The 11,320-nt window shown below is 57.1% G+C and overlaps 1 protein-coding gene across 1 annotated transcript; it reads right to left on the bottom strand.

Moving 5' to 3' along the window:
* Positions 1-4,266: 4,266 nt before the first annotated feature.
* RARG (retinoic acid receptor gamma) lies at positions 4,267-11,129 on the bottom strand. Its single transcript, XM_044684579.1, has 8 exons — positions 10,531-11,129; positions 8,648-8,796; positions 8,256-8,397; positions 7,644-7,804; positions 7,371-7,547; positions 6,479-6,683; positions 6,213-6,371; positions 4,267-5,525 (listed from the first exon to the last, which is right to left on the bottom strand). Exons 1-8 carry the CDS (start codon positions 10,571-10,573, stop codon positions 5,326-5,328), a joined length of 1,236 nt encoding a protein of 411 aa, XP_044540514.1. The 5' UTR covers positions 10,574-11,129; the 3' UTR covers positions 4,267-5,325.
* Positions 11,130-11,320: the final 191 nt, after the last annotated feature.

Raw genomic sequence — 11,320 nt, 5'->3', positions numbered from 1 at the left:
CCCCATCCCAAGAGCCCTTCCGAGCCCCTCCAGGCTTCTCCTACAAAGCGACCTGGACTCAGTGGCCCGGAAAAGGCACGATGGTGCTGGATCCCACTCTGCCGCCCACCACGCGCCCCTGCACACCAGCCAGGTACAGCCCACACTGCTCCTCACCAGCTGCTTGCACCAGGCACATCGGGGATGGGAAAGGATGCATTCCCGACAGGAGGTGACCCGCTGACAGGCCCCAGAGGGTAACAGATCCTCTCCCTGGGGGGCCTCCTCTAGGACCAGGACCTCAGCATCGGGCTCCCTCTGGCTGCTGCCCAAGGCCAGCAGGAGCCCTAAGGATATTGCCAAAGTCCCAATTCTCATAGCCTGGAAGGGAAAGCAGGAGAGAAAGCTGAAGACACCCGCTGGCTGGGTGCACCCAGGGCCCTCAGCATTCAGGCTTAGCCAGCGATGGGTCCAAACCCCACCCCAACTCCTTATCTCCACAGCCCGGAGTTTCACTTCCCTCCTCAGGAACCGTAGCTGTCCAAGATTTGGAGGGGGAAGGGCAGAGCTGCACCGGGATGAGCCAGCCTCAGTTTTCTGGGACATGAGCCCAAGCTATTCAATACAGCTAGAAAATAGGTTGGTTTTCTTAGAAAGATTTGAAAGGCAAATCTGCATTCAAGAGACTAGGAAAGTGAGGCCAACTGTAGGCTTGGTGCTCTATCCACTGAACAACCTAGCTGCCCCAAGAGGCAGAGTCCAAAGATCTGAGTTCAAATCCTAGATACATCGTGAATAATTAAGCAAATGATTGCTTTCTCTGGACCTCACCTGTCTCATTTCAAATCCAGTGGTCCTTACTTGGTACAGACACCCAAAGAGCTAGAAATCACCCATTTCTAAACCAAGCTGCTTAAGGAAAAGATGATCTCAAAGATCCCTTTCTAGTTCTGGCATTCTGTGAATCCAGGGGTAGTCATAGTTAAAGAAGTATTTGGGACAGATCAAAGAAGGCTAGAAGGGAGGGTGACCAGAGCCAGAAAAGAGGCTCATGGGAGAGACAAAGGGGGAGCATAAGAATCAAGGTCAGATTTTCTGAAGCTCTCTGGTGGAGGCGGGAAAGGGTGAGCACCACCAAAATATTCTCTGCTGCCCTAGAAGAGGTCTTAAGGGTTTTCTGACCCGAACATAAGATTGTAGCCAAGATGACCTCTGCAGGCCCAGATGGACTTCTCTTGCACTATAAATGCAAACAAGCTATCTGGGCAAACTTCCTCCAAGGGTAATTGCAGGCCCAGAGCTAAAGAAGCCAAAGTCTATGGGGAAGGGGTGAGGGAGAGCCAGGGGGGGAGAGGGTTGTTCCCCCACCCCTTTCTCCTGGTCTCTCTCACCCTCCCAGAATCTCTAGATTCAGACAATGTACTGGCTCTGCCCAACCACCCCCATCCCCTCTACCCCCTTTACCATGGCTTGCAGGGGGCCTAGTCCTCAGCTTCAGGCTAACCTCAGTTCTGTGTGGTTGATGTATGTGTATGCAGGGGAGAGAAATTATAGCACCTTGCCTGGCTCTGACTCATTTCCTACCAAGCTCGGGGCCTCCACCCTTCTAGATCCCCTACCCTTGTGGGACAAAGTTAAAAACAGCCTGAAATCCTCACACAGAGCCTTACTCTTCTCCCTTCTAGGGAGGCCTTGCTCCTCCCCACTTAGCTCCCTCCCTCAATTTCTCTTCCATCCAACTCTCCTTCTCCCTCTTCCTTCCACCCAAGATGCTTTTCCCTTTCTCTGTCTCTTTCTGTAACACTATCAGGTCCCCCCACTCCCCATTTCCTTCCCCCCTTCTCATTACTCTCTGTCCTTCCCCATAACCCTAACCCTGATTATCCACGTCCAAGTTACATCTTTCCCCCATAATCCCAACTGGCTCCATCGAGTTCTTTCATTAGTATTTCCTCTCTCTTCCCGTGCCATGGTGCCACACTCGGTCTTCCTTTCTTTCTCCTCTAGTCTTTTCCCATTTCTCGGACTTCCTTTGGTCCTAAGTCCAGGACTTTAAATCATCTTCTCCTAAAGTACCCTACGACTGGGTTATTGTTATTTCCTCCTTTCCCACACTGGTGAGAAAACAAAGCCTTGAACAGAGATGCCCTTGTCCCAAGTTGAATAACTGAACCTTCAGTTTACATTTGGCCAGGGTGAGGAACAGTAGGAGGGAATGGGCCAGAGGCATTGGCTCCCCAGGTCTGCTTGGCCTCTTTTCCCTAGAGAACATTGACTCCCATGAGAGTTGGAGGAGGGATATTACGAAACAGATATTAGGAACAAGAGATTTTAGGTTGGGATCCAAAGAAAAGGAAGAATTCTGAGGTGACATTGGGATGCTAAAGAAGAAAGATGTCCCTTGCCCAATTTCAGCTCCTTTGTCTCTTTTCTCCCCACCCCAACCCCAGAAAAAGAAGCCAGAAAGGTAAGTGTGCAGTTTGTTATGGGACCAGGGCTTCAGGATATCCCCAAGAGCAGGAAGAGACTCACGGCCATCCTGAAACTTAGGTAGGACTCAGGAGTCCAGAGCTGCCTTTCCTCCCTCCTTCCTGGCCATGGCACTCAGAATTCCTCATGCTGGGGAGTCTGTGGAACCTCTGAGTCCAGCCTCACCAGCTGAGAAACATCTTTTTTCCCTGGGAAGTCTGGAGAGCAGGGCCTGACTTGGAGGGAGTTCCAGACAGAGAGATTGGGTTCTCTGGTATGGTACTCACAGGTGCAAGGCTCTTCCTCTTGAAGCATCTGTCTTTGTGCTATTTGCATCTGCCTGGGGTGAACTGGGGAGGAAGTGACACACCCAGGGTTGGAGGGGGAACTTCTGGGGGGAGTTTGAGTGTGTGGAGGGTGGGGGGAAGGGAAGGTGGTTAGAAGATGGCAGACAGAGGAAGGACCGTGGAGGAGGGGCAGCAAAAAAGATTGGAAAGCCAAGGGAAAAACGGGAGATGAGATTGGTGGGGAGTCATTAGAGAGAGAGGGCAGTGGGGATGGGAGATAGAAGAACAGAGGGATGAAGATGGAGGCACCTAGAATAAAATGGGAAAAGAATGGGAGATGATGAAGATGGGAGATGGGAACTGAAGAGGAGTAGAGGGACCCGAGACCAGAAAGGCAGGTGATGGAGAAGCAGAATGGGCCCAAGATGAGGGGTAGAGATTGAACAAGGATGTCAAGTCTGGTCCTGAGTGCATTGTCACCCATGATCTGGACCCAAGAGAGACCTCTCTGTTTTGGTGGAGAGCAAAATCTGGGAGCTAGGGAGTCAGATACCGGGGATGGGTATTTGTTGGCACGACTCTCCTTCCCTTCCTCTATCATGCAGGTACCATACAAATAAGGACGAGCCAAGGAGGCCAGGAAGGAAGAGAAGGGTCTCCTCTGGTTAGAGGAAGCTGCCTGGGGACCTAGAAAATAATACCCAGTGGCCCTCATTATCTCTCCTCCCAAGGATTAGGCAACCAGTGCCCCACGTCACCCACCCCAGGTCTCACCCTCTTTGGTGGTTTCCTTTCTACTTTTCACTTTCTCTTGGTTCCCAGGTTCCCACTTCCCACCTGTGGCCTTCTCTCTTCCCCCTACCTCCCCCGCATCTCAGCGCTGACCTTCTGAAAAGGCAACCCACCTACAGAGTACCCAACCCCTTCTCCGTCCCTCAGTTCAGGAAATCCAGTATGGACCCTGGCAATGATGTATAGGAGGGGGCAGGAGGTACCAAGGGCTGGGGGGGGGGGCATCAGTGTGTATGTGAAGTCTCCCAGGTGCAGAATGTGGTTGGAAAGAAAGGATAACAGGAGCTTCAGGAGACTCCATGGTCCAGGATGAGCTCTACAACTTGCCAGATGCACAATAACCTTGGGCAAGTCATTTCCCTTCCTCCCTCCTTCCGGCCATGGCACTTAGAATTCCTCATGCTGGGGAGTCTGTGGAACCTCTGAGTCCAGCCATTCCATTTTCCCTACTACAGGAGGAGCTTAGCCCAGCTCTCAAGTCTCTTCTAGGCCTAAACCAAGGATCCAAGTTGTAGGTTGTTTGAGGGAGAGAACAGGGAGCTCCCCACTGGTGGCCATAGAACACACCGGCCCCGGAACCTTGGGGGTCCAAAGGCCAGTCCCTCCCCTTTCCCAACCAGGATTCCTAGATCCCATGTCCTGTGAGTAAAGGGGGAAGGAAGGAGAGAAAGTACATCTGCTGGATCCGGAGCCCAGAGGGGCTCCCTCATCTCCATCTCCCCACCAGGAGCACGCCAGATTCCATGAGTTTCCATCACTTTATTTTGCAAAAATAGAAAACTCAGCAATATGCGATACAGCGGGAGGGAAGGGGGTTGTAAACAAAGGGGGGAGGGGACAGCACCCAGCCCCCCCAGAGAAAAAGGGGGGCCAGTGGGAATTTTATTTGGCAGCTAAATACAAACCAGGAGTTGGGGATCAGAAGGGGCCCTGGGCTCCACCCCCAGAACCCCCAGGGGGATGGGGGGTAATTCCAGGGTGTAAACAAAAGCTAATAAATAAATAAGAGGCTTCCTCTGGGTTGGGTAGGGATCAGCTAAGCAGCCCTCCCCTCCCTGGGCTGAGCTGCTCTGGGGTACTGTGGGGGGAAGGCACTAGGGGTGGACAGGGAGGGGCTCCCCAGGCCCCTCTGTAGTGTAGAAGGGTTCCGCCCCGACGGCTGAGATGGGGGGCGGGGGACACCCAAGGCACATGGTAGGGTGGGGGATTCTTAACGGAGGCCACTTCCCCTTTTTGGGGGGAAGCCTGGGGAAAGGGGGAGCCCGCACTGGGGCGGTCAGCGGAGAGGTACAGAACGGGCCTGCATCTGCGCCCCGCTTCGCTGCCCCTCACCCTGAGCCTGGCACATGGGGGGGCAGAGGGCAGTATGTGTCAGGCAGGGGGCATTGCACGGCGGTCCCAGCTCCCCGGGCCCCCCTTTGGTCTCTAGTGTTCCTAATTATCCTGGAGGTCAAAGCACCTGGCAGGGGAGGGGTGGGATGGGAGACAAGGTCTTCGCCGACTCAGCACCAACAAAGGCTCCCCTCCTCCCTCCCAGGGGACCCCGATGTCCGAGAGATGGCTCCGAGGGCCGGAGCGGAGAGCCCGTCTCAGCCCCCACGTCCGCTCTGGCTGGGGGGGAGGGAGCCAGGCAGGGGCAGGAGGAAGCCCAGGTGGGGCCTGGGGAGGGAAGGATGGACACAGAGCCCAGGAAACTTTGGCAAAAACAAGGAGCATAAACTGGTGCTGGTGGGGTGGGAGTGGAGAGAGGGCAGCGACGGTCCTCTCCCAGTCACGGGGGTCAGTCTGCGGCCGCCCATCAGGGATCCGGGTCGGGCTGGGGGCTGAGGTCCCCGTCCCCTCCGCCCCCCAGGCCCTCGTCCTCGCTGGGGGGCTCCGCGCGGGGGCCAGGCTGCGAGGAGTCGTCCTCGAACATCTCAGGGTTCTCCAGCATCTCCCGGATCAGGGGGGGCATCGGGCCGGGGATCTCCATCTTCAGAGTGATAGCCCGCTCCGCTCCTGTGGAAGGGAGGTCCAGTGAGACGCCGCCCCAACTCCCGCCGGGGTTGGATGCCCCCCCTCTTCCTTCCTGGCCTTGCTAGATAGCCCCGGGAGGCAGGTGGACCGGAGGGGCAACCCAGCACTGACACTCCTGGGGAGGGCGATCCCAGGCAAGTCACTTAACCTCGGTCTCCCCGGCTAGAAAATGGGGGCGATCACAGCCCTTACCCCCCCGGGACTTGGGCGCGTAATACTAATTTGGCTCCAACCAGCCCTGGGGATGACCGGGAAAGTCTGCTGGGAGGGAAGGCGGGCCTTATGGTCAAGAGAATCTGCTTTGGACTAAGATCTGGGTTCAAGTGTAAGCAGGAGCATGTCCTCGCCGTGGGACCCTGGGCAAGTCACTTGCCTAGCCCTCATTGATCCTCTGCCTTGGAACCAATAGACACTATTGATTCTAAGATGGAAGGTTAAAAAAAAAGTGAGTTATTATTGGGCCTTCGTAGTAATAATAATAATTAATTACATTATATATATATATAAATAGTCTAAAATTATAACTAGAGCTGTCGAATACTGTGCCACAGCCACCAAGGGGCGGGGGGAGTAACGAAGGACCACGATCGCCCCAGGGAAGCAAGGCGGGCAGTGACTTGGCCAGGGTCTTCCCGGCTCCCGTGAGGAGTCCCAGAGCCCGGGGCTGACCCTTGGTGCTGATGCCCCGGAGGTCCGTGATCTTCATGAGCATCCTGGGGAACATGTAGGGCTGGCTGGGCCGCCGGCGCCGCGCGTACAGCCTCAGGGCCTCCAGCAGCGGCTCCTGCAGCTTGTCCACCTTCTCGGGCTCCTCTAGGTCCATCCGGTCTGGGGAAGGTGAAGAGGCAGCGGTCAGCGGGGAGGAGGTGGGCAGGGGGAGGCCCAAAGAGGGAGGCTGGCAGACACGGGGTGGGGGGGCGGCCAGGCCCAGCTACCTCCGCAGATGAGGCAGATGGCGCTGAGCAGTCCCGTCTCCGTGTCGTCCATCTCGAGAGGCAGCAGCTGTCCGGCGAAGGCAAAGACCAGGTCCGTGAGGGGCCCGAAGCCGGCGTTGTGCATCTGCGTCCGGTTCAGGGTCAGCCCGTCCGAGAACGTCATCGTGTCCTGCTCCGGGGTGTACCGGGTACAGATCCGGAGCATCTGTGAGGGGAGACCGAGCTGGAGGGGGATCCCCTGCCCTTGTTGGGGTGTGGGGGGGCTTAGGGAGGGCGAATCTGGGAGAAAGGAATGAGAAGGGGGACGGATAACTGGGGCACGGCGTCTGGGCTGGGTCAGAGGGCAGGGGAAAGAGGCGAAGGCCTCGGACCCTTCCTAGCCGGGTGACCCTGGGCAAGTCACTTGACTCCAATGGCCTCGTCCTTGCCCTTCCGTCTTAGAATGTCTAAGAAGGTAAGGTGTAGAAAACAAATAAGCACTGAATTTCAAGGGGAGAGACTATCCTGGGGTCAGTGTGAAGGAGCCGGGGATGTCACTCAGAAGCCCAAATTCAGAGATTTCTGCAGTCGTCATCGCGTCCACGCAGCACTTTTCAGTCTGACAAAGTGCTGCAGGATAGGTTGGGCAAAATATTATGCCTAAAAGTATTCCCATTTCAGCGATGAGAAAAGTGGGTTGGCTGAGGGACAGGCAGCCGTCCAGCCCAGCCCCCCAGCTCCGAGGACCGGGTCCTGCGGACGGTGCCACCCTCGCCGGGCTGCTGGGTGGGAAGCGCCCGAGGAGAGCCCCAAGGAACGCCGGCTGCCCGGCTCTGGGCGGTGTCGGGGGGCCTCGCCGAGGGCAGACCCTGCATCCCCCCGGAGGAGATGGTTTGGGGGCCGGGTCTCTCACCAGGATGTCCAGGCAGGCTGCCTTGAGGAGGGTGATCTGGTCGGCGATGCTGAGCCCCGTGAAGCCCGGCAGCCGCTTGGCAAACTCCACGATCTTGATGATGCACTTGGTGGCCAGCTCGCTGAACTTGTCCCACAGCCCGAGGTCCAGCTGCACGCGGTGGTCGGCGCTCGAGTTCTGGGGCCGGCAGTGGGAGAGGGCCGGGGTCAGGAGGGACCCGGGCGGCGGGTCCGGCTGCCCCCACCCCCTCGGCGGCCCGTCCGTGCCACTCACCGTCGTATACTTGCCCAGCTGGCACAGAGAAGGGAAGGTCTCCTGGTGGGCTTTGCTGACCTTGGCGATCAGCTCCTCCAGCTGCGGGCTCAGCTCATAGCTGTCCGGAGGACCCTCCTCCTTGACCTCCTTCTTCTTCTTGTTCCGGTCATTGCGGACAGCTTGGGGCGGGAAAGCGCCGGGGGAGAGAAAGAGAGAGCGCTTGGCCCCCTTTCCCCGGGGCTCCCCCTTCCAGCCCCTTCCCCAGGCCCCGAGTCCCTGCTCCCTCTTTCTCCAGGCAGCAGGACTCCATCCTGCCCTTCCTGTCACCCTGCGGGAGCTCCCGAGGAGCCAGTGGGGGGGGGGGTGGCAGGATACGGGGCCGGCAGGATATCCACTTATAGCCCTGGCAGCACAATGGGGGGGATGGGCAATGGAGAGGGAGCCAGCACCCCAAATCCATGCAAGAAGGAAGAGGTGCGGAGACCTACGAGTGCACTTGGCTTTCCCCCTGGGAGGGATGAAGACGGTCCATCCCTACCTCCACCCCACGGGAGGAAGGCTAAGAGGGGGCGGGAAGAGGGGGGCCCCCGAGTGTCCCCCAGTAGCTAAAAAGGGCAAGATATCACCTACCTTCCTTGGACATCCCAACTTCAAAACACTTCTGCAGTCGGCAGTACTGGCACCTGTTTCGGGTCACCTTGTTGATGATGCAGTTCTTGTCCCGGTGACATGTATACACCATGTTCTTTTGGATGCTTCTGCGAAAGAAGCCCTGGAGAAGGATTGGAGGGGCGGGAAGGAGGTCGTGAAGCCTCCACCCTAGAGCTCCAGGCTCACCGCCCCCCCTCCCTGGACCGTCTCCCCTTCTCTGCCCCTCTCCGGCTTGCCCAAACACCTCTTGGCCCACCCGGCTCCCCCCCACACTTTCTGACCCCCTCTTGGCCTCTCTTGGCTTCGGCAGAAAGTGGCAGACCAGCCCAGCTCCCGCTCTCAGCCCCCCACCCTTTATACCAGCCACACACCTTGCAGCCCTCGCAGGAGCTGACCCCGTAGTGATAGCCCGAGGACTTGTCGTTGCACACGAAGCACGGCTTATAGACTCGGGGAGGCGGAGGGGGTGAGGGCGAGCTGGGCACCATTTCCTCAGAGCTTGTGCTCTGGGTCTCTACAGCTGGGAGGGGAAGGAGCAACGTGCAATGAACTGAGGTGGCACCCCCACACCCCCTGCCAGCCTTCCACTGGCAACACCCCGACAATAACCCGGCCATGCCAACAGCCCTACGTAAGACACACACACGTACCATTTTACCAGAAAGCATCTCCCCACATGCGTACAATGAACACCCCTCAACCGAGCCAGCCTCAACTTTAAAAAACCAAGCCTCATCCCCCCCCCCCGCAATCCAAAGAGCCTCGACACCAGCCTGGGTGGTTAATTCCTCAGTTTCCTCATCTGTAAAATGACCCATGTGGACTGGATGATCTACCACTCCAGAGTTCTATAATTAACCAAAAAGGCAAGGTTCTGGGTGCCAAACTTTCATACCCCCCAAGATTCTTTCACCTTTTTTCCTGCCCAGAATTTGTGCACCCCCATATTTCAACAGCTCCCTCCTTGGAAGAATGATGGGTAAGTGGGGAGCTGGAATCTTATGGAGAGCCTGGAATGCTGGGCCTCCTTTTTTCCAAAACATAATAGGGTAGGAAGTTACCCTTTTCCCCTCAGGAAATGCTTTAATAACATGCCCGTATTCCCCAATTCCTTGTGTCCTTGCCCTCTCTGGGGTTAAGAGGGCCAGAGAGCCAGGCCTAGCGAAGGGAGGTCCTGGGTTCAAATAAGACATTTCCTAGCTGGGTGACCTGGGCAAGTCCCTTAACCCTCACTGCCTAGCCCTTCCCACCTTCTGCCTTGGAATCAATCATGAGTATTGATTCTAAGGCAGAAGGCAAGAGTTTGTTTTTGTTTTGAAAGAGGGTCAGAGATAAAAGCAACACAAATGCCCAGTTTTTAACCTTCCAGTCCTACTGCACATCCACCCCCCCAAAAAAAGGCATATAATAATCACAGCACTGCAGAGCTCAACTGAGAAAATGATACAGTCCTGTTCCATTGTTTTACAGAGGAGGAAACTAAGGCCCAGAGAAGTAAAACAATACCCAGCGAGTCAGCAGCAGATCTGAGACTCGAAATTGGGGCTCCTCTGGTCCCCATGGAGTCCTTCCTAGGGGCAGTGACTTATCTTGAGCCCATTCCAGGAGCCAGAAAAGATGGGACCCTGGAAGGGGAGGCCCAGCGAGAGGGAGCCAAGGGGGGGCACATGCCTGGGTGGGCATGCAGCAACGGGTAAGCAAGGGTGATGAGGGACCCAGGCCTGGTGGCGTTACAGAGTTGCTCCATTCACACCCCCAAAAGGCAGCCCCCAAAGCTGGGAGAAGACACTACTCGCCTTGGACCAGTCTGCTTTCTCTATCAGAGCTGTGTGTGCCCAGGCTGATCTGGGGGAGCCCAGAGCTTAGATAGAGAGTCCCCAAGCCCAGACAGAATCCTAGATGCATCAGGGCCCCCATATCCTCCCGGGAACCCCAGGGCTCACCTGAGAAGGGTCCCCAATCCTGCGAGGGAGAAGCATGGAAGAGCCAGATTCCTGGGTTCCAGCCTGGCTCCACCCACCTTGGGGATGAGATGGGGGAAGGGAGTCTCTATGCCCCCCATTTACATAAGAATCCCGAAGGGGAAGGGGAAGAAGGATGCCTGAATTCCATTCACCATGGAGGAGGCTGGGGACTAGAATCCTGGAGAGAGATGGACAGACAGACCACTACTTGCCCCCCACCTGTTTTCCCACCAGGCTTTGCTCTGGCCAGACTGTGCCCCGGGGGGTCACGTATGGGGTTGGGTGCTCACCTCGGGCACTGACGCCATCCTTGCCCTCAGAGAGCTGCCTCATTTCCTCTCTTGCGAAAGGGCCCCGGGTGGGGCCAAGCCGGCAAGGGACAGTGCCAGCCAATCCACAAAGCAGGGGGGTTCGAGGAGACAGGCCTGGGGGGCAGTTTTGCTACTTTGGGTGATGCCGTGGCCCCTGCCTGGGGAACAGCCCTCCCTCAATGCCCCCCAGCCCAATCTCCAAACCCCAAAGTCCAGGCTGGAGCCCATCTGTGCCAATAGAAACTGTGCCTACTCTGCTGCCCCCTCCAGAGACCCCAACCAGGGCTGGCCCCAGCAAGGGCCCCCTTGGCACAACAGGCTCGGCTGGGGCAGAATCAGGGGGGCCTCTTTGGGGGAAGAGGAGGAGGTGGTGGTGGTGGGCTCTGGGGTTTTCTCCTTTTAAAGTCCAAATTGCTGAAATTGAGGAAATTCCTGGCCAGCCAGTGGAGAGCTTCAAACAACCTCTTTATAACCCGCTGTAAATGCTCCCAGCTGCGAGGCCCAGGGCACTGTAGAGCCCCAGACTCTGGAGCAGACCCACACCTCCTCCCAGGCACAAACACACACTCCCAAAGCCCCTCGAAAAGCCAAAAGAGAGGCTCAACCCCGTCCCCCCATCCCCAGGATGGCCAGAGGGACTCCCAAAGCCCCGGAGAGCCCTGGGCCACATTCTCCCTCAGCCCTCTTCCTGGCTCCTCCGCACGCCCCCTAGGATCCCCCTTCCCCCACGGGGCAGTGGTGGTCAGTCAGTCCCGGTGCCTGCCCCCCT

This window comes from Gracilinanus agilis, unplaced genomic scaffold, assembly GCF_016433145.1.
Source record: "Gracilinanus agilis isolate LMUSP501 unplaced genomic scaffold, AgileGrace unplaced_scaffold53357, whole genome shotgun sequence".
In the NCBI taxonomy this organism is placed as follows: Eukaryota; Metazoa; Chordata; class Mammalia; order Didelphimorphia; family Didelphidae; genus Gracilinanus; species Gracilinanus agilis.
The sequence above is the reverse complement of the archived record's forward strand: the minus strand, read 5'-3'. Positions and strand labels throughout refer to the sequence as shown.

Bases quoted from the DNA above. Each gene is read 5' to 3' on its own strand.
- RARG (XM_044684579.1), bottom strand. From the start codon at position 10,573: ATGAGGCAGCTCTCTGAGGGCAAGGATGGCGTCAGTGCCCGAG. The intron at 7,805-8,255 runs GTAGGTGATATC...TCCCGCCCCAAG, and splicing joins AGTTGGGATGTCCAAGGAAG to CTGTCCGCAATGACCGGAAC. The intron at 5,526-6,212 runs GTCAGCCCCGGG...TCCCTTCCACAG, and splicing joins CCGGGGCATCAGCACCAAGG to GAGCGGAGCGGGCTATCACT.